This window comes from Oncorhynchus masou, chromosome 10 (assembly GCF_036934945.1).
Source record: "Oncorhynchus masou masou isolate Uvic2021 chromosome 10, UVic_Omas_1.1, whole genome shotgun sequence".
In the NCBI taxonomy this organism is placed as follows: domain Eukaryota; kingdom Metazoa; phylum Chordata; class Actinopteri; order Salmoniformes; family Salmonidae; genus Oncorhynchus; species Oncorhynchus masou.
In genome coordinates this window covers 39,052,740-39,076,335 of record NC_088221.1, presented here as the reverse complement: position 1 = coordinate 39,076,335, position 23,596 = coordinate 39,052,740, and the positions used below count along the sequence as shown (strand labels likewise).

Here is a 23,596-nt window from a genome sequence, read left to right as displayed (position 1 = left end):
CTCATCCTCATCACTATAGACCCATGGTAGGGTAAGACTCATCCTCATCACTTTCGACCCATGGTGGGGTAAGACTCATCCTCATCACTATAGACCCATGGTGGGGTAAGACTCATCCTCATCACTATAGACCCATGGTAGGGTGAGACTAACTCATCACTATAGACCCATGGTGGGGTAAGACTAACTCATCACTATAGACCCATGGTCGGGTAAGACTCATCCTCATCACTATAGACCCATGGTCGGGTAAGACTCATCCTCATAACTATAGACCCATGGTAGGGTAAGACTCATCCTCATGACTATAGACCCATGGTGGGGTAAGACTCATCCTCATGACTATAGACCCATGGTGGGGTAAGACTCATCCTCATCACTATAGACCCATGGTGGGGTAAGACTCATCCTCATCACTATAGACCCATGGTGGGGTAAGACTCATCCTCATGACTATAGACCCATGGTGGGGTAAGACTCATCCTCATCACTATAGACCCATGGTGGGGTAAGACTAACTCATCACTATAGACCCATGGTCGGGTAAGACTCATCCTCATCACTATAGACCCATGGTCGGGTAAGACTCATCCTCATCACTATAGACCCATGGTAGGGTAAGACTCATCCTCATGACTATAGACCCATGGTGGGGTAAGACTCATCCTCATGACTATAGACCCATGGTGGGGTAAGACTCATCCTCATCACTATAGACCCATGGTGGGGTAAGACTCATCCTCATCACTATAGACCCATGGTGGGGTAAGACTCATCCTCATCACTATAGACCCATGGTGGGGTAAGACTCATCCTCATGACTATAGACCCATGGTGGGGTAAGACTCATCCTCATCACTATAGACCCATGGTGGGGTAAGACTCATCCTCATCACTATAGACCCATGGTGGGGTAAGACTCATCCTCATCACTATAGACCCATGGTGGGGTAAGACTAACTCATCACTATAGACCCATGGTCGGGTAAGACTCATCCTCATCACTATAGACCCATGGTCGGGTAAGACTCATCCTCATCACTATAGACCCATGGTGGGGTAAGACTCATCCTCATCACTATAGACCCATGGTAGGGTGAGACTAACTCATCACTATAGACCCATGGTGGGGTAAGACTAACTCATCACTATAGACCCATGGTCGGGTAAGACTCATCCTCATCACTATAGACCCATGGTAGGGTAAGACTCATCCTCATCACTATAGACCCATGGTAGGGTAAGACTCATCCTCATGACTATAGACCCATGGTGGGGTAAGACTCATACTCATCACTATAGACCCATGGTGGGGTAAGACTCATCCTCATCACTATAGACCCATGGTAGGGTAAGACTCATCCTCATTACTATAGACCCATGGTGGGGTAAGACTAACTCATCACTATAGACCCATGGTAGGGTAAGACTAACTCATCACTATACACCCATGGTAGGGTAAATACACCTGTATTTGGGGTGTTTCTCCCATTCTTCTCTGCAGATCCTTTCAAGCTCTGTCAGGTTGGATAGGGAGAGTTGCTGCACAGCTGTTTTCAGGTCTCTCCAGAGATGTTCGATCGGTTACAAGTCTGGGCTCTGAAAGGGCCACTCAAGGGCATTCAGAGACTTGTCCTGAACCACTCCTGTTTTGTCTTGGCTGTGCTTAGGGTCATTGTCCGGTTGAAAGGTGAATGTTTGCCTCAATCTGAGGTCCTGAGCACTGTGGAGCAAGTTTTCATCAAGGACCTCTCTGTACTTTGCTCTATTCATCTTTCCCTTAATCCTGACTTGTCTCCCACTCCCTGCCGCTGAAAAACATCCCCACAGCATGATGCTGCCACCACCATGCTTCACCGTAGGGATGGTGCCAGGTTTCCTCCAGACATGATACTTAGCATTCAGGCCAAATAGTTCAATCTTGGTTTCATCAGACCAGAGAATCTTGTTTCTCATGGTCGGAGAGTCTTTCGGTGCCTAAACATTAAAAATGAACAGTATATATTACACTCACAAAAGTTCTCTCTCTCATTGTAAGAAGAGAGGCAGACTCAGTGACAGGCTAGCAGATAATAGACATGGTATCAGGACAGTGGAGGTTCAGTTAACATGATGTAATGATGCCATTATCACTAGAGGTCGACCGAATAATCGGAATGGCCAATTAATTTGGGCCGATTTCAAGTTTTCGCAACATAACAATTTTTTTTTTTTTAAATACTTTTATTTTACGAGGCAAGTAGGTTAAGAACACATTCTTATATTCAATGACGGCCTAGGAACGGTGGGTTAACTGCCTTTTTCAGGGGCAGAACGACAGATTTTCACGTTGTCAGCTCGAGGGATCCAATCTTTCAACCTTACAGTTAACTAGTCCAATGCAATAACGACCTGCCTCTCTCGTTCCACTCCACAAGGCCTGTTACGCGAATGCAGTAAGCCAAGGTAAGTTGCTAGCTAGCATTAAACTTATCTTATAAAAAACAATCAATCATAATCAGTAGTTATCTACACACGGTTGATGATATTACTAGATATTATCTAGCGTGTCCTGCGTTGCATATAATCTGACTGAGCATACAAGCATACAAGTATCTAAGTATCTGACTGAGCGGTGGTAGGCAGAAGCAGGCGTGTAAAAATTAATTCAAACAGCACTTTCGTGTGTTTTGCCAGCAGTTCTTCGTTGTGCTACAAGCATTGCGCTGTTTATGACTTCCTATCAACTCCCGAGATGAGGCTGGTGTAACCGAAGTGAAATGGCTAGCTAGTTAGCGCGCGCTAATAGCATTTCAAACGTCACTCGCTCTGAGCCTTCTAGTAGTTGTTCCCCTTGCTCTGTATGGGTAACGCTGCTTCGATGGTGGCTGTTGTCGTTTTGTTGCTGGTTCGAGCCCAGGGAGGAGTGCGGAGAGGGACGGAAGCTATACTGTTACACTGGCAATACTAAAGTGCCTATAAGAACATCCAATAGTCAAAGGTTAATGAAATACAAATGCTACAGAGGGAAACTGTTTTGTGAAATGTGATACGTAGCCAGATCGGTGCTGTAGCTTGAGAATTCCCTGGAGTGCTGGCATGCTTGTGCTGTGCATCACTGAGCGTTAGCACAGTTCACCGCAACGACCAGGATAGAGACAGCTGTCTGACATTGGTGTCACCAGCCTTGTCAGTGGTGCACACACACACACACACACACACACACACACACACACACACACACACACACACACACACACACACACACACACACACACACACACACACACACACACACACACACACACACACACAGGCACCCCCCCCCCCACCCCACACACACAGCTGTTTTTTTGGGACAGATGAAAGCCCCTGTCGACACCTTTGTCCTGGCCCAGATGAAAGGTCCCTTTGAAGGTGACACTCTCTCTGGCCAGTCACTAATGCTTCTCTCTCTCTATCTCTCTCTCTCTCTCTCTCTCTCTCTCTCTCTCTCTCACTCACACTCTCTTTCTCTGTCAATTCAATTCAAATGGCTTTAGTGGCATAGCCAAAGCTAGTGAAATAGAGAATGAAGAAAAGTGAAATAAACAATAAAAAATGTACAGTAAACATTACACTCAAAAGTTCCAAAAGAATAAAGACATTTCAAATGTCATATTGTGGCTAAACGCTGTAACGAGGTGCAAATAGTTAAAATACAAAAGGGAAAATAAATAAACATAAATATGGATGGTATTCACATTGCTGTTTGTTCTTCAATTAAAGATCCACTTCCACTGTGCCTTTAAACAGCTTGCAAAATTCCAGAAAATTATGTCATTGCTTTAGAAGCTTCTGATAGGCTAATTGACATCATTTGAGTCAATTGGAGGTGTACCTGTGGATGTATTTCAAGACCTACCTTCAAACTCAGTGCCTCTTTGCTTGACATCATGGGAAAACAAAATAAATCAGCCAATGCAAAGAAGAAGCCACTGCTCCAAAACTGCCATAAAGAAGTCAGACTACGGTTTGCAACTGCACAAGGGGACAAAGGTTATGCTTTTTTGTATGAGTAATGTCCTCTGGTCTGGTGAAACAAAAATAGAACTGTTTGGCCATAACGACCATCGTAATGTTTGAAAGGAAAAAGGAGGAGGCTTGCAAGTTGAAGAACACCATCCCAACCGTGAAGCACGGGGGTGGCAGCATCATGCTGTGGTGGTGCTTTGCTGCAGGAGTGACTGGTGCACTTCACAAAATAGATGTCATCATGTTGAGGGAAAATTCTGTGAATATACTGAAGCAACATCTCATGACATCAGTCAGGAAGTTGAAGCTTTGTCGCAAATGGGTCTTCCAAATGGACAATGACCCCAAGCATACTTCCAAAGTTGTAGCAAAATGGCTTAAGGACAACAAAATCAAGGTATTGGAGTGGCCATCACAACGCTCTGACCTCAAACCTATAGAACATTTGTTGGCAGAACTGAAAAAGCGTGTGTTAGCAAGGAGGCCGACAAACCTGACTCAGTTACACCAGCTCTGTCAGGATAAATGGGCCAAAATTCACCCAACTTATTGTGGGAAGCTTGTGGAAGGCTACCCAAAACCTTTGACCCAAGTTAAACAATTTGAAGGCAATGCTACCAAATACTAATTGAGTGTATGTAAACTTCTGACCCACTGGGAATGTGATGCAAGAAATAAAAGCTGAAATAAATCATTCTCTCTACTATTATTCTGACATTTCACATTCCTAAAATAATGTGGTGATCCTAACCGACCTAAGACAGGGAAGTTTTACTATGATTAAATGTCAGGAATTGTGAAAAACTGAGTTTAAAACTATTTGGCTAAGATGTATGTAAACTTCCGACTTCAACTGTATGTTGAAGAGAGTGGGGCTCGACCTGCAACCCTGTCTCACCCCACGGCCCCATGGAAATTAATGTGTGTTTTTTTGCCCATTTTAACCGCACACTTGTTGTTTGTGTACATGGATTTTGTAATGTTGTGTGTTTTCCCCCAACACTGCTTTCCATCAATTTGTATAGCAGACCCTTATGCCAAATTGAGTCAAAAGCTTTTTTGCACTCAACACAGCATGAGCAAAGACTTTACCTTTGTTTTGGTTTGTTTGTTTTTTACATTGGGGTGTATAAGATGAATACGTGGTCTGTCATACGGTAATTTGGTAAAAAGCCAATTTGACATTTGCTCAGTATATTGTTTTCACTGAGTAAATGTACGAGTCTGCTGCACCTCTCGGGCTACTTTTTTCAACATTCTGTTAAAAATCGCGTAACATTTCAACGTCCTGCTACTCATGCCAGGAATATAGTATATGCATATGATTAGTATGTGTGCATAGAAAACACTCTGAAGTTTCTAGAACTGGTTCAATGGTGTCTGTGACTATAACAGAACGAGTTCCGTGGTCAAAATCGCCAGAAAACCTGGTCACTAAATCGACAAAGAAAAAATCAATCCGCCAGCCCATGTATTGTCTATTGGAAGGAAAAATAATTAAGTGTGAGATCACAGTTCCTACAGCTTCCACACAATGTCGCCAGTGTTGTGATTTCGATTAAACTAAATCCTTGGTCATCTGAGTAATAGCCACATCCGGTTGTCAAGTCCACAGATGTAAACATTGGAACCGGAAAAGTTAGTTACGTTACCCAAACTCGTGCTTATTGAATACAGATCGCTCCGTGATCAATTTGATCGTTTATTAACGTTTAGTAATACCTAAAGTTGGATTACAGAAGTAGTTTGAAGTGTTTTGTCAAAGTTTATAGGCAACATTTTTAATAAAAAAAAATAACGTTGCATTTAAAAAAAATGTGTTTTTACTGGATCTGACGGTGTTCATAAATTGACATTTCGGGTACACAAGGACCGATTTAATCGAAAAAAAATACCCAATTGTGATGTTTATGGGACATATAGGAGTGCCAAGAAAGAATCTCGTCAAAGGTAATGAATGTTTTATATTTTATTTCTGCGTTTTGTGTAGTGCCGGCCCACGCTAATTCCTTTGTTTACGTCCCCTTCTGGTATTTCGGCGTGTTGCCTGCTATCAGATAATAGCTACTCATGCTTTCGCCGAAAAGCATTTTACAAATCTGACTCGTTGGCTAGATTCACAACGAGTGTAGCTTGAATTGAGTACCCTGTATGTGAATTTTAATGAACGTTTGAGTTTTAACGAGTGCTATTAGCATTTGGCATAGCGCATTTGCATTTATTGTTGGCAGGGGGTGCGGTTGCGTCCCGGGTGGGCCAGAGAGGTTAATGATAATCAGTGGTGTAAAGTACTTAAGTAAAAATACTTTAAAGTGCTTACTTAAGTTGTTTTTTATGTATAAGTACTTAAATTGTAAAGTATTATTTTTGACAACTTTTACTTTTACTTCACTACATTCCTGAAGAAAAATGTGTATTTTTTACTCTTTTCACTGAGTAAATGTACGAGTCTTCTGTTAATGATAATCAGTGGTGTAAAGTACTTAAGTAAAAATACTTTAAAGTGCTACTTAAGTTGTTTTTTATGTATAAGTACTTAAATTGTAAAGTATTATTTTTGACTACTTTTGCTTTTACTTCACTACATTCCTGAAGAAAATTGTGTATTTTTTACTCCATACATTTTCCCTGACACCCAAAAGTACTTGTTACATTTTCAATGTTTAGCAGGACAAGAAAATGGTCAAATTCACGCACTTACCAAGAAAACATCCCTGGTCATCCCTACTACCTGATCTGGCAGATTCACTAAACACAAATGCTTCGATTATAAACTATGTCTGAGTGTTGGAGTGTGCCCCTGGCTATCCGTAAATAGAAAAAACAATAAAATCGTTCCGTTTGGTTTGCTTAATATAAGGAATTTGAAAGGATTTATACTTTTACTTTTTGATTCTTAAGTACATTTTATCAATTACATTTACTTTTGATACTTAAGTATATTTAAAACCAAATACTTTTAGACTTTTACTCAAGTAGTATTTTCCTGGGTATCTTAACTTTAAGTATGACAATTGGGTACTTTTTCCACCACTGATGATAATGCAGAGGATTTTCCCAAGGTTGTTGTTGACGCATATCCCACAGGAGTTATTGGGGTCCATTTTCACTCCACTTTTGTGGATTGGGGTGATCAGTCCTTGGTTCCAAATATAGTGGAAGATGCCAGAGCTCAGGATAATGTTGAAGAGTTTAAGAATAACCATTTGAATTTGTGGTCTGTATATGTTATGATTTCATTTAGTATGCCATCAACACCGCAGGCCTTTTTGGGTTGGAGGGTTTGTATTTTGTCCTGGAGTTCATTCAATGTAATTGGAGAATCTGTTTGGTTCTGGTAGTCTTTAATAGTGCATTCTAAAATGTGTATTTGATCATGTATATGTTTTTGCAGTTTGTTCTTTGTTATAGAGTGGTTTATCTATACATCTATGTTTGAATAGATAACTCTTCATGTTGCTGTTTGTTTAGTGTGTTCCAATTTTCCCAGAAGTGGTTTGATTCTATGGATTCTTACATTGAGCTGATTTCTGATGTGCTTTTCCTTCTTTTTCCATAGTGTATTTCTGTATTGTCTCTCTGTATGTATGTGTGTGTATTTGTATATTTATGTATTTATGTCTTCACAGGCTCAACTTCTTCCATGATGTCCCTAATTTCCAGGTGCTGGCATGTGGAGGGGACGGGACAGTGGGATGGATTTTAGACTGTATTGGTGTGTCTCAATCTATTGGATTTCTCATTCATTATACATGAACACAGTAAAATATTTGTGTGTGTGTGTGTGTGTGTGTGTGTGTGTGTGTGTGTGTGTGTGCCTGATATACATAGAACACTATAATACTATACTGTACACTACTCTGGCTACACCTTAGTGTTCTTTCTCTGAAATCATTCAGAGAAATTAATTCTCCATCAGAATTGTAATTATTATCTTATCATTATCTGTCCATCTGCAGACAAGGCCAACTTTGCAAAAGATCCCCCTGTGGCTATCCTCCCTCTGGGCACAGGGAACGACCTGGCAAGATGTCTACGTTGGGGCGGAGGTGAGAAGCTGTGTGTGTGTGTGTGTGTGTGTGTGTGTGTGTGTGTGCGTGTGTGTGTGTGTGTGTGTGTGTGTGTGTGTGTGTGTGTGTGTGTGTGTGTGTGTGTGTGTGTGTGTGTGTGTGTGTGTGTGTGTGTGTGTGTACATAGATCGCAGTGTGAGTATTATTTTACTCACTGAAAGCTCCCATCAGCAATATTTTCCTCAATATCTTCACAATGCACCTGTTGAGTTCTTGTGGTTCTAAACCAGTGGAGGCTGGTGGGAGGAGCTATAGGAGGACAGGCTCATTGTAATGGCTGGAATGAAATAAATGGGCGGTATCAAGCACTTCACACATATTGAAACCACGTTTGACTCCGTTCCATGAATTCCATTCCAGCCATTACAATGAGGTTGTCCTCCTATATATCCTTCCACCAGCCTCCACTGTCCTAAACACATCCTCATAGAGCTAATTTGAAAGTGTTCTATAATGCAAAGCAGAGTTCTTATATAGTCTCATTGACTAGGCCTGTTTTTTTGGCCAATGATTGCGACCCTGATTATGACAGACTGCTTGACCTAACCCTGGCTTGTGTAGAGTAGAGACCAGCTGAGCACTTTAGCCAGGCAGCAGGCTTATGATCTGATGTTTGGAAACTAAATGGACAGTTAGTTCCCAGGGGCTTTTTGACCAAGCACCAGTTGAATACATTATCTCGTCAAAAATATATATTTTAAAAGGAATTGGATTCTTTCTATGAAGACATTTAAGTGTTATGACCGTATTTGCAGATTGTACAGTAATAGATACAAAAGCTGGGACTGTGAGGGATGTACTGTGTCACAGTTGTCTGTTTGTAGAAACATACTGCACATGCGTTTGAATTCCTAGCATAGTAAACCAATCATCTAAATTGGGTTTGGTGATACAATCTCCTATTGATCTCCTGTTAACTGGCAGATGTTATATGACAGATGTATTTGGCCTGTTTTGTAACTATATCAGTCAGGACTGGGCTGTATGTAAGCATATGTGTGCATCACGTATAGTGGAATATGCTTGTAAGCAAACATGAAAGAGCATGCTATTGTGCCATATGTAGTCGTGAGCTTTTTTGTTAAATCTTCAGGGTATAAAGTAGGCTAATTGGCTTCTTACATTACATCATCATTGCTTTCTCCCTCTGTGATTTAGGAAATGTACATGAGGGAGGAAAAGTGTGAGCTCAGACTGTTGGAGAGCACATGGGGGAAAATGTGTGTCAGCACACATGGGCCTCGGCTCTCAGTGTCAACGTCCCCTGGTGCAGACCTGGGTTCACATTGTTTTTGAAAAAAATCAGGCAAAGTTCCATTATTTGAAAGATTTCAGATATTACGTGAATCCAGGTCTGGAGCACAGGAGGGGGAACAAGTGCCATCACACATGAACCCTGGCTCTCAGGATGGGTCGCCATGTGAGTGTTAAAGTCCCCTGGTGCTCTGAGTGATGGGTCCTCATTAGACGCTCACACCTCCATGACAGCCACTGGTGTAACCCTAACACCCCGGTCCACCTCTCAGCAGTACTGATCACAGTCATCATTAGAGTAATTGTGGTTCAGACCCACTTGGTCTCCAACAGAGGACTCGCTCACCGGAGCCCCCCAGGGTTCGGGAGTTCTATCCCATGACACCGTATAATGATGACTCTATTGTGTATGCCTCTACTGTCTACCTCTACACTCTAAAAAATGCTAGGTTGTTTGGTTGACCCAAATGCTGGCTTGTTAGGTTGACTCAACTGCTGGTTAATTTGTTTGACCCAACTGCTGGGTGGCAGGCATTGGGTCACTTGGTTTGTTGATGCTGGGTTATTGTGATCCAGCAGGTCAGATCAGAAGACTGGAGGCAAGGTTTAGCAAGGGAGTGGCTTTCAGATAGTTATTTTTAGCCACCTATTAGAGTTATTATAGTGTATGTAATTCAAGTTAGTCTGTTCTGCTGTATAGTTATCACATGTTAAGGTTGAACATTGACATTTTTGTAGCTTCAATCAGGCTGACAGAAATGTATAAAATCCCTAAAAGCTTATGCAAATCCAGTTGTTGGGAAAGATACCATCTTGTTATAATATGTAATAAGTAATCTTAATACTCTAGAAGATTTTGTCAAATGCAAAAAAACTCTCACAGGTTGTCAATACGATCTATCTGAAAGCCACACCTCTAATAAGCCACACCTCTAATAAGCCACGCCTCCTGAAATAACTTTATATTACTGTACATTAAGAAAGACCAGGCTGCATGTCAACCCAGCATGACAGTAAAAAATAACCAACTAATATTTACATGAAACCATGTTTGGGTAATCCCAACAACCCAGCATGTTGGGTTATTCACGTAACTGGCTTGGTAAAAATATCCCAGCGTGTGTTGTCCAATATTTACCCAGTGCTGGGTTACCAAAGAACCCAAATTGGGTGTTTTTTAACACAGCATTTTTTGGAGTTTACCAAGAGTCTCTCTCAGAGAGGCCTGGAGGTTAGGAGTTCTATCCCATGGTAGTGTACTTACTTACCAACTCCTCTTCATGCCCTCTGGGACATAAGGCCACAATGACTCTATTGTGTACACCCATACTGTCTGCCATTAGGCTGTTTTGTCAGTGTGAGGCTTTCAGATGTACTCCCTTCTCACCACTCAATCTTAGTTTTCTCTTTGCTTGCTTCTAGGAATCCAAGGCCTCTGACCTCACGTGAAATGGAATACAGAAAGCACTATACATTTTGATGAATACTAGATCTTATTGAATTAATAAAACTTGTTCTGAGAGCCTGGGTCTGACAGTGTGGGTGACCTTAGTGTGTGATGACTGTATCTCCCTGTGTCATGTCTCACCCGTCTCTCTGTCCTGTCCTGTAGGTTATGAGGGAGGCAGCCTGCTGAAGTTTCTGCGGGACATAGAACACAGCACAGATATGATGCTGGACCGATGGAACATCGACATTATCCCTGTAGACAAGGAGGAGAAGGGAGACCCAGTCCCCAACAGCATCGTCAACAACTACTTCTCCATCGGAGTGGTGAGAGAACAGACTACACACACACACACACACACACACACACACACACACACACACACACACACACACACACACACACACACACACACACACACACACACACACACACACACGCACACACACTCTGTTTATCAGGTTCACCAGGAAATTTTTGTTGACATGCAGAACCAATCACATGCAGAACTCATCACATGCAGAACCAATTTCCAACTTCAAATTTTTATCCTTAAAAACACTCACACACACAATCCTACCTGCCGTTCCATATTCAGATCAAAACAGAAGCAGGACATAGGCCCAGTACTATGCTACAGTATGGGATTGCCTATACCAGCAGGAGTTAAACAATTTGCAAAATCACTGGTGGTTTCTTAGCCTCTCAAGCAGGTTAATTACTGTTTCCCCTTTTAAAGGGAAGGAACCAACATCGCCATTGTCCCTGTTGCTTAGCAACCTGTTATCACTCTACTCTTTGCTCGTTTGTTGAAACCAACGGCCATGGGCTTGCCACAAACGTATTACACTAGAGGGACCAGAGGGACGAGGTCAAATGAATTCTGTCTCAGTTCTTGTCTTGTTGTCTCTCTGTCAATCCCTGACACTTCAGATGGATGTTTCCTATATCTGTCATTAAAGCTACGGTTGCTTAACTATAAGGTGTCTGCAGCACCTCATTTGAAGGGTACAATCCCTTTTATGGTCTTTCCTGTCTTTATTTTCTTCAAGCCCACCAGGTATCATTACACGGACGCCTAAAAATACACATCAGGAGTAGATAGTGGGACTAAGCCGAAGTGTGCTTGGTACATAATATGTCTGGACCAATCACAGGTAGGATGAGGAGCAGGGAGGAAGGGGCTAGCTTGGCAGGGTTACCATGGACTACTGTGATGTTATGCAACCCGGCATCCCACTGGTCCCACGCCTGCCACATATTCACTAGGTTTCTGCCAAACACAAGCATTCTACCCTTTTGTTACTGCTGCATTATGGGTACACCCTAGCAAGCTGGTCCCGGATCTGTTTGTACTGTACAGACAGCTCCTATGTGCTAATACAGATAATATAGCACCAACAGATCAGAAATCAGGCTAGGAACTCTTTCAAAAGCAGCTTACTGATTTCAGTACTTGATCTCAGCATATTGCTGACTGAACGGAAAGACAACATGCTCTAATTATAATGTGTATTATATCAGCAAATGGCCAAGCCTCTGACCTTTCTATCTAGACAATGGATGTTTCTCCACCATGTGATGCCTGTGTCAGAATGGCCAGGGTGTGGCCAGGGGACCCCCTCTATGTGATTCAGATGTGGGCTGGTGGATGGTAGTGCCAGTGCCAGAATGGTCCATACTTTGGTTGCAGCCACTGTCTAGTATCTATCCCGGCTGTACACCATGTCTAATGAAGCGCTGGCTATGTTTTAAACTGTTATTGATGATATAATTGTTATTTACAGTCCATTTACTGTCCGCTAAACTATATATACATTCTGTGTTTCTCAGAGGACCTTTTAAGCTCAAATTCTGATCCCTTTGAAGGATTCTGTGTTTATGTAATCCGCTTAGACCAATGCTATTCCTATGTTGTAGATGGCACTATGATCCAATACGGCATGGCCCTATCCCAGGGCAACAGATCGCATCACAGTGACTCCAGCAGCCAGGGACAGATGGCTGCGTATCTGGGCACCAATGACACCTGAGCAAACGAGCGCTAGCACTGTGACTCAGTCACGCCATATAATGTTGTAATCATTGGTGGCCCAGAATCGGGTTCAATATCCATACCCATATTGGGGCAGCACTTCCTGCCATCACACTCACAGACTTCCCTTCGAAAGGCCGGGGATTGGGTTGCCATGGCGTTGGCGCTCTCAAGGCCAATTTTCGAATCTCAACTGTCATATGTTACTTGCACAGTAAGTTAATTGTAGATGACATGGTAGTCGTAGTGACTGGGAGAACGCTCTAGGCTGGAGATAAAGATGCTTTGTGGTATTGCTATTTTGTTGTCTGCCTCAGATTACTTTGTAATGCTTTTGGGCATCAGTGCTTTGCATTAAGTACACACTTAAGCTTGATCATATTAAATAACAAATTAAATCTAATAATCATGCAACCTACATCCTAAGAAGAGTCAAACATAAATCCATATTGAGAAGAGCTTCATATAAAATCTTGACCATGAAGTATTTTGATCTATCAAATTCCTGTTTAACAACTCTGGTCATTGTCAACTAAGTTTGATCTGGATGCAATGACGCTGACTGAAGATTGCCTCGAGGAAAACAAGCCTTTAACGAGAAGGCTTCACTATACAGAGACTGCATTAACATTAACTCTCAGTCAGCACTATAAACACACTGTCATGCATAGGTGTAATAGGTGGCAGGGAAGTCAGGCGCAGGAGAGTCAAATGGAGTCTTTTAATAAAGTTCCAAGAGTATGCTCCATAACAATAAATGTACAAACAAACAAAACATGGGTACGAGGACCCGACGCGCACCTATACAACACTCACACTACACTGACAATAAAACAATCTCTGACAAAGACATGAGGGGAAACAGAGGGTTAAATACACAACAGGTAATGAATGGGATTGAAAACAGGTGTGTGGGAAGACAAGACAAAACCAATGGAAAATGAAAAAAGGATCAATGATGGCTAGAAGACCGGTGACGTCGAACGCCGAGCACCGCCCGAACAAGGAGAGGCAACGACTTCGGCAGAAGTCCTGACACACACAGATCAGATTGGAGAGGAGTCTACATCACAGGAGGCTGGTGAGGGGAGGACGGCTCATAATAATGGCTGGAACGGAGCGAATGGAATTGCATCAAACACTTGGAAACTGTGTGATGTATTTGATGCCATTCCACTAATTACACTCCAGCCATTGCCACGGACCCTTCTTCCCCAATGAATTAAGAAGCACCAACCTACATGTACGTGTGGCAGGCACCTTGGGTTTCAACCCAATCCCTGGACCCACTTCAGTCCCACATCCCGAGAGAAAATGTCAAAACTTCATTCCCTACCTTGCCTTGCCCTCTTAACCCACCTGTGATTCAAACAATTCAGCCCCACTTCAGTCACACATCCCCATAGAAATCTGCAAGGCTTCCCTCCCTGCCTTGCCTTTACAGTAGGCATTATAGGCACTCCATCCATACACTCCTAAAGTGCATTACATTATCCCTGAGCCCTGAGTGATCCCATTCCCAACCATCACTCTGGGAAATCACACTATGTCAGCAGCCAATAACGAAGTGTCCTCACTCCTTCCTCACACTTTCCTCACCCCAGCCCCTCAGTCTGAGGAAGCCGATCACTTCAGGGTGTGAGAGAACGATGAAACCTGACTATCTTTCCTGCCATCAACAAGCCATCTGCTCTCCAAGCGTGGCTCTCTCGCTAGCTATGAGAAGAAGAGAGGGCCTGGGAGTGCCTGGCTCTGGCCCCGTCATGTAATGCTCTCTGGCCTTCTGGCTGGTTATGCATTAGTTACAGCTTCTTATCCACCATGTTACTCTATGGACTGGGGATCTGATCCACAGTGACCTGACCTGTGTGTCAACAGCAGGTTGTGTAGTGCTTGCTCAGAGGACGGCCAGGCCAGGCCTCTAGGGAGGGTAGAGGAAGTGAAGGTTAGAGGAGCGGTGGGGGAGGAAGGGGGGAGAAAGAGAGAAATTAAGGGAGTAGTGCTGGCAACACGCTGAAGGTCAGAGGAAGTATCAGTGACGGGAAGATAGCGGCTGCCAGGCCCGACCGGGTTACCTCGGTAATGAATGACCGTGCTGAGTGACACCTGGCCAGATAGGAGGGAAACAGCCACCAGCCCTCAACCTATCTGTTTCTCTGTTTGTGAACCCACATAGAAACCATACACACTACTGTACATGCACAGATACACACTACTAGCTACAGTTGAAGTTGGAAGTTTACATACACCTTAGCCAAATACATTTTAACTCAGTTTTTCACAATTCCTGACATTTAATCCTAGTAAAGATTCCCTGTCTTCGGTCAGTTAGGATCACCACTTTATTTTAAGAATGTGAAATGTCAGAATAATAGTTGTTCTTGCATCAAATTCCCAGTGGGTCAGAAGTTTACATATAGTCAATTAGTATTTGGTACATTGACTTCAAATTGTTGAACTTGGGTCAAACGTTTCAGGTAGCCTTCCACAAGCTTCCCACAATAAGTTATGTGAATTTTGGCCGATTCCTCCTGACAGAGCTGGTGTAACTGAGTCAGGTTTGTAGGCCTCCTTGCTCGCACACACTTGTTCAGTTCTGCCAACAAATGTTCTATGGGATTGAGGTCAGGGCTTTGAGATGGCCACTCCAATACCTTGACTTTGTTGTCCTTAAGCCATTTTGCCACAACTTTGGAAGTATGCTTGAGGTCACTGTCCATTTGGAAGACCCATTTGCGACCAAGTTTCAATTTCCTGACTGGTGTCATGAGATGTCGCGTTAATATACCCACATAATTTTCCTCCATCATGATGCCATCTATTTTGTGAAGTGCACCAGTCACTCCTGCAGCAAAGCAACCCTGAAACATGATGCTGCCACCCCGTGCTTCACAGTTGGGATGGTGTTCTTTGGCTTGCAATTCTCCCCCTTTTTCCTCCAAACATAACGATGGTCATTATGGCCAAACAGTTCTATTTTTGTTTCATCAGACCAGAGGACATTTCTCCAAAAAGTATGATCTTTGTCCCCATGTGCAGTTGCAAACCGTAGTCTGGCTATTTTATGGCGATTTTGGAGCAGTGAGCGGCATTTCAGGTTATGTCGATATTGGACTTGTTTTATTGTGGATATAGATCATTTTGTACCCGTTTCCTCCAGCATCTTCACAATGTCCTTTGCTTTTTTTTCTGGGATTGATTTGCACTTTTCTCACCAAAGTACGTTCATCTCTAAGGCAGAAGACAGAAGACATCTGCTTCCTGAGCGGTATGACGGCTGTGTGGTCCCATGGTGTTTATACTTGCGTATTATTGTTTGTACAGATGAGCGTGGTACCTTCAGGCGTTTGGAAATTGCTCCCAAGGATGAACCAGACTTGTAGAGGTCTACAATTTATTTTCTGAGGTCTTGGCTGATTTCAAGGTAGGCCTAGAAATACATCCACAGGTACAACTCCAATTGACTCAATTAGCCTATCAGAAGCTTCTAAAGCCATGACATAATTTCTGTTATTTTCCAAGCTGTATAAATGCACAGTCAACTTAATGTATGTAAACTTCTGACCCACTGGAATTGTGATACAGTGAATTATAAGTGAAATAATTTGTCTGTAAACAATTGTTGGAAAAATTACTTGCGTCATGCACAAAGTAGATGTCCTGACCGACTTCCCAAAACTATAGTTTGTTAACAAGAAATTTGTGGAGTGGTTGAGAAACAAGTTTTAATGACTCCAACCTAAGTGTTTGTAAACTTCAGACTTCAACTGCATATATACACATATGCACACTACTAGCTATATATACACATATGCACACTACTAGCCATATATACACAGATACACAAATGCACACTACTAGCTATATATACACAAATACACACTATTATACATACACAGATACACTACTAGCTATATATACACAGATACACACTACTATACATACACAGATACACAAATACACACTACCAGCTATATAGACAAGATTCACAATACTATACATACACATTTACACATATACACACAACTAGCTATATATACACAGATATACACTACAATACATATGCAGATACACAGATACACACCACTATACACATACAGATACACACTACTAGCTATATATACACAGATACACATATACACACTACTAGCTATATATACACAGATACACATATACACACTACTGGCTATATATACACAGATACACACTACTAGCTTTATATGCACAGATACACATATACACACTACTAGCTATATATACACAGATACACACTACTAGCTATATATACACAGATACACATATACACACTACTGGCTATATATACACAGATACACACTACTAGCTATATATACACAGATACACATATACACACTACTGGCTATATATACACAGATACACACTACTAGCTATATATACACATATACACATATACACACTACTGGCTATATATACACAGATACACATATACACACTACTGGCTATATATACACAGATACACATATACACACTACTGGCTATATATACACAGATACACACTACTAGCTATATATACACATATACACATATACACACTACTGGCTATATATACACATATACACACTACTTTACATATACAGATACACATCATATACAGTAAAAAACAGAGAAAATGTTTTAACTAACTAATTCAAATGAATCTAGATACCCTCACACAACTTTACACAACTTTACACAACCTCACACAACTTCACACAACTTCACACAACCTCACACAACTTTACACAACCTCACACAACTTGCCACAACCTCACATAATCTCACACAACCTCACACAACTTCACACAACCTCACACAACTTCACACAACTTTACACAACTTCACACAACCTCACACAACTTCACACAACTTCACATAACTTTACACAACCTCACACAACCTCACACAACTTTACACAACTTTACACAACCTCACACAACTTCACATAATCTCACACAACTTCACACAATCTCACACAACTTCACATAACATCACACAACTTCACACAACCTCACACAACCTCACACAACCTCACACAACCTCACACATCTTTACACAACCTCATACAACTTCACATAATCTCACACAACTTCACATAACCTCACACAACTTCACATAATCTCACACAACTTCACACAATCTCACATAACCTCACACAACTTCACACAATCTCACACAATCTCACACAACTTCCCACAACTTCCCACAACCTCACATAACCTCACATAACCTCACATAACCTCACACAACTTGCCACAACCTCACACAATCTCACACAACTTCACATAACCTCACACAACTTCACACAATCTCACACAACTTCCCACAACTTCCCACAACCTCACATAACCTCACATAACCTCACACAACTTGCCACAACCTCACATAATCTCACACAACTTCACACAACCTCACACAACTTCACACAATCTCACACAACTTCCCACAACTTCCCACAACCTCACATAACCTCACACAACTTGCCACAACCTCACACAATCTCACACAACTTCACATAACCTCACACAACTTCACACAATCTCACACAATCTCACACAACTTCCCACAACTTCCCACAACCTCACATAACCTCACACAACTTGCCACAACCTCACATAATCTCACACAACTTCACACAACCTCACACAACTTCACACAATCTCACACAACTTCACACAATCTCACACAATTTCACATAATCTCACACAATCTCACACATCCTCACACAACCTCACATAACCTCACACAACTTCCCACAACTTCACACAACCTCACACAGATGTACAAAGACAAGACACTGTATATAACCCCAAATGATACAAATGAACTCTGGAGGGAAGCAGCATGCATTGCTTCCATAAAAGCACACACTCCCATATTCACAGGAACAGGTCCCCAGCGAGTCGGGTTAACACCTGCTACCAACAGCTATGATGACAGGGGCACAGATGGACTCCACGGCGGCACAGCGGCTCGCAATGATAGGCTCGCTATGACCCTGTATGGACATGTAGATCAAGAGCTCCAGTTCAATTTGACCGTCTTCATAACTCTTATTGAAAAGCTGTTTCAATGGGGATTCTCCAATGAGTTTATACCAGGCTTGATCTTAATTTGTGTCCAGGGGTTGAGAGGGAGAGACAGGGGTGAGGGTTGAGAGGGGAGAGTGAAAAGGGGAGATAGGGGTGAGTGTTGAGAGGGGAAGTGAGAGGGAGAAAATAGGGGGGTTTAAAGGGAAGAATGAAAGAGGGAGATGGGGAGAAGTTTGAGAGGGGAAAGTGAGAGGGGCAAATAGGGGGAGGTTTGAGAGGGGGGGGAGATATTGATTAGGGTTGAGAGGGGGAGATAGGGATTAGGGTTGAGGGGGGAGTGAGAGGGAGATGGATTAGGGTTAAGAGGGGGAGATAGGGATTAGGGTTGGGGGGGGGAGAAGGGGAGATAGGAATTAGGGTTGAGGGTTGAGGGGGGAGATAGGGGAGAGAGAGATAGGGGAGATAGGGATTAGGATTGAGGGGGAGGGTTGAGGGGGAGATAGGGTTGAGGGGGGAAATAGGGGTGATGGATTAGGGTGTGAGAGGGGGGTGAGATAGGGGTGAGGTTTAATCTCCCTCAGGGGGCAGATTTTCCCGAAAGGGCTCGCGAGTGATTTGTTTCTTTGTCCACTCCTCCCTCTTCACACCCTCGATACAGAACATGCAGTCCTTCAATGTATCAAATGTCATGATTTCTTTCCACCGCTCTCCCTCCCTTTTTTAAACATGGCACAAGGCCTGGAGGTTAACAACAAACCAACTCCCCCCATCCCCCATCTTCTAATCACTATGCCTAGTATTTGGTGTATGGTTTATGGTGTTCATCCAGACCGCCAATAGCACCTGTTTCCCAGGTTCCTGTTTAAATGGATTCCATGTTCATAGCCACTGAGCCATGCCAGGCTAGCAGGTGCAGAGATATTTTGGGACACAATAGTTGCTGATGTCGTGGGACATACGCTAGGTTTGATGGAGGGAGGGCCCTGGAGAGGTTTAATGGGGGGCCCCGGAGATGTTAGAGGCTCCAGTGGATAGTGGGAGGAGGGTAAAGAGGTGAGGGTGATGCGACGTGCCATACCTTCCGGTCTTTTCCAGTCTCCTCTCCTCCCTCGTCTTTTCTCTGGCGCTTTCTTTCTCTCTCTCCAGGGCTCTCTTTCTCTGTCTCTCTACCTCTCTCTTCTCCCGCTCGTGTCTCTCTACCTCTCTCTTCTCCCGCTCGTGTCTCTCTACCTCTCTCTTCTCCCGCTCGTGTCTCTCTATCTTGACACGGCCTTTGCTTTAATCCTTCGTGTTAGCAGAACGTGTTCTAGCTTCAATTTGTGCAATGTCACCAGGACAGCATCAGTGATTAGTGACAGGGACTTTTTTTTCCGTTGTTGAGAATAAGTTTGACCTGATGAAATGTCCAAAGGTTCTTTTTCCATTTATTTCTAGGAGCAGATACAAATGACCAAAATAACTGCCATCTTCATTGCAGTCTTGTTACCATTCTCATAACCACCATCACCACAACTGGTAGGAAGCCAGTTGTCTCTCTCTCTTTTGGACATGACGTTCATTGCTCATTTAACAATTTCCTCCATATACCCTGTCCTCTCTCCACCTGCCCATTACCAGAAAGCCTCCTGTCTCCTTCTGATAAAATCACTTATTTATCTATTGTAATGCTTTCAATCCTATACAGTCGTCATGTCTCACTCTGTGCCATGTCCATAGCACAAGACTAATATGAGTGAACTCATTCTGGCCTCAGGTCATTGCAGAGCTGAGGCGGGCTCTGGAGAACACACACCCAAACGCCATCTTCATAAGTGGGGTATTCCTAGTGTTGGAGCCATTTGACTGATTATGTCTACCCCTGCCTCCAGAGGTCCTCCGGGGATGGGGTCAAACACACAACACAGGGGTGGGCAGGAGGATAGGTTGGATGATGACGCCGATGGAAAAGGGTTCCAACCCAGCTTTCCTATATAGTGACTTTTATTTTTAAGCTCGTAAGCAAGCATTTCACAGTAAAGTCGGCACATCTTCTACATTTTGTACACACTGTACATAGATGTTTCTAATTTTCTTTTCTGTAGGTTTGTTTATGTGTAACTCTTGTGTTGTTGTTTTTGTTGCACTGCTTTGCTTTATCTTGGCCAGGTCACAGTTGTAAATAAGAACTTGTTCTCAACTGGCCACCTGGTTAAATAAAGATGAAATAAAATAAATAAATAAATTGTATTCGGCGCATGTGACAAATAACATTTGATTTGAGGTGGTGACATTATGAGCCTGTTATCAGGCCTAGTGCAGTCCCAGGATCACACAGACCCAGGATCACACAGACCCAGGATCACACAGACCCAGGATCACACAGACCCAGGATCACACAGACCCAGGATCACACAGACCCAGGATCACACAGACCCAGGATCACACAGACCCAGGATCACACAGACCCAGGATCACACAGACCCAGGATCACACAGACCCAGGATCACACAGACCCAGGATCACACAGACCCAGGATCACACAGACCCAGGATCACACAGACCCAGGATCACACAGACCCAGGACCACAATCACAAAAGTGGAAGGTAATGCCTCAGTAATAGCCTAATACAGCTCTATGTCTCCCCCTATAGGACGCCTCCATTGCTCACCGCTTCCACTTGATGAGAGAAAAGCACCCAGAGAAATTCAACAGCAGGTGAGAGATTGATACAGACTTCATTCCACTTAAGCTCATGTGTACTGGTATCCCTATGTTGTCTCATACTGCTTATTTGGACAGAGTGAATGGTCATTATTACTCATTAGCTGCTCCCAACTGCATCAATTACTACCACAACTAGATCCAGTCCCTCTCTGTGCTCTGAAAAATACTAGAGCATATTCGGCCTCAGTGGTCAGAAATCAATAATAAGGCAGGACACATCCTGCCTGCTTAGTGACAGCCAATAAATTGGCGTTGTCTGGCTTCTGTCTGTGATGTTAATGGTAACTAACTGATATGAGGGATTTGAGGGTTCCTAAGAAGGAATCCATGCGACCAAAGTCAAATCAAATCAAATCAAATTTTATTTGTCACATACACATGGTTAGCAGATGTTAATGCGAGTGTAGCGAAATGCTTGTGCTTCCAGTTCCAACAATGCAGTAATAACCAACAAGTAATCTAACTAACAATTCCAAAACTAATTTCTTATACACAGTGTAATGGGATAAAGAATATGTACATAAAGATATGAATGAGTGATGGTGCAGAGCAGCATAGGCAAGATACAGTAGATGGTATCGAGTACAGTATATACATATGAGATGAGTATGTAAACAACGTGGCATAGTTAAAGTGGCTAGTGATACATGTATTACATAAGGATGCAGTAGATGATAGAGTACAGTATATACGTATACATATGAGATGAATAATGTAGGGTATGTAAACATTATATTAGGTAGCATTGTTTAAAGTGGCTAGTGATATATTTTACATCCTTTCCCATCAATTCCCATTATTGAAGTGGCTGGAGTTGAGTCAGTGTGTTGGCAGCAGCCACTCAATGTTAGTGGTTGCTGTTTAACAGTCTGATGGCCTTGAGATAGAAGCTGTTTTTCAGTCTCTCGGTCCCACCTTTGATGCACCTGTACTGACCTCGCCTTCTGGATGATAGCGGGGTGAACAGGCAGTGGCTCGGGTGGGTGTTGTCCTTGATGATCTTTGTGGCCTTCCTGTGACATCGGGTGGTGTAGCTGTCCTGGAGGGCAGGTAGTTTGCCCCCGTTGATACGTTGTGCAGACCTCACTACCCTCTGGAGAGCCTTACGGTTGTGGGCGGAGCAGTTGCCGTACCAGGCGGTGATACAGCCTGCCAGGATGCTCTCGATTGTGCATCTGTAGAAGTTTGTGAGTGCTTTTGGTGACAAGCCGAATTTCTTCAGCCTCCTGAGGTTGAAGAGGCGCTGCTGCGCCTTCTTCACGATGCTGTCTGTGTGAGTGGACCAATTCAGTTTGTCTGTGATGTGTATGCCGAGGAACTTAAAACTTACTACCCTCTCCACTACTGTTCTATCGATGTGGATAGGGGGGTGTTCCCTCTGCTGTTTCCTGAAGTCCACAATCATCTCCTTAGTTTTGTTGACGTTGAGTGTGAGGTTATTGTCTTGACACCACACTCCGAGGGCCTTCACCTCCTCCCTGTAGGCCGTCTCGTCGTTGTTGGTAATCAAACCTACCACTGTTGTGTCGTCCGCAAACTTGATGATTGAGTTGGAGGCGTGCGTTGCCGCGCAGTCGTGGGTGAACAGGGAGTACAGGAGAGGGCTCAGAACGCACCCTTGTGGGGCCCCAGTGTTGAGGATCAGTGGGGTGGAGATGTTGTTGCCTACCCTCACCACCTGGGGGCGGCCCGTCAGGAAGTCCAGTACCCAGTTGCACAGGGCGGGTCGAGACCCAGGGTATCGAGCTTGATGACGAGCTTGGAGGGTACTATGGTGTTAAATGCCGAGCTGTAGTCGATGAACAGCATTCTCACATAGGTATTCCTCTTGTCCAGATGGGTTAGGGCAGTGTGCAGTGTGGCTGAGATTGCGTCGTCTGTGGACCTATTTGGGCGGTACAGTGTCTGTTCTAACTGGCCGACCCTGAAGTCATGTGATCACTACCGTTTATTGTTCTGCTACAAGACACATTCTATGCCTTCTGATGCAATGGCTGTGACATTTTGTACATGGGTCAAACAATTATGGAAGGGGTTATACACAC

At 43.2% G+C, this 23,596-nt stretch overlaps 1 protein-coding gene across 1 annotated transcript in view; it reads left to right on the top strand.

The window, feature by feature from the left end:
• Nucleotides 1–23,596, top strand: part of LOC135547601 (diacylglycerol kinase beta-like) — a 148,625-nt gene that overhangs the window by 79,253 nt on the left and 45,776 nt on the right. The window contains exons 18-21 of the mRNA XM_064976749.1: nt 7,623–7,708; nt 7,953–8,042; nt 10,930–11,090; nt 21,478–21,542. Of these exons, the coding sequence (XP_064832821.1) occupies nt 7,623–7,708; nt 7,953–8,042; nt 10,930–11,090; nt 21,478–21,542 (402 nt within the window). The remainder of the gene's footprint in view (nt 1–7,622; nt 7,709–7,952; nt 8,043–10,929; nt 11,091–21,477; nt 21,543–23,596) is intronic.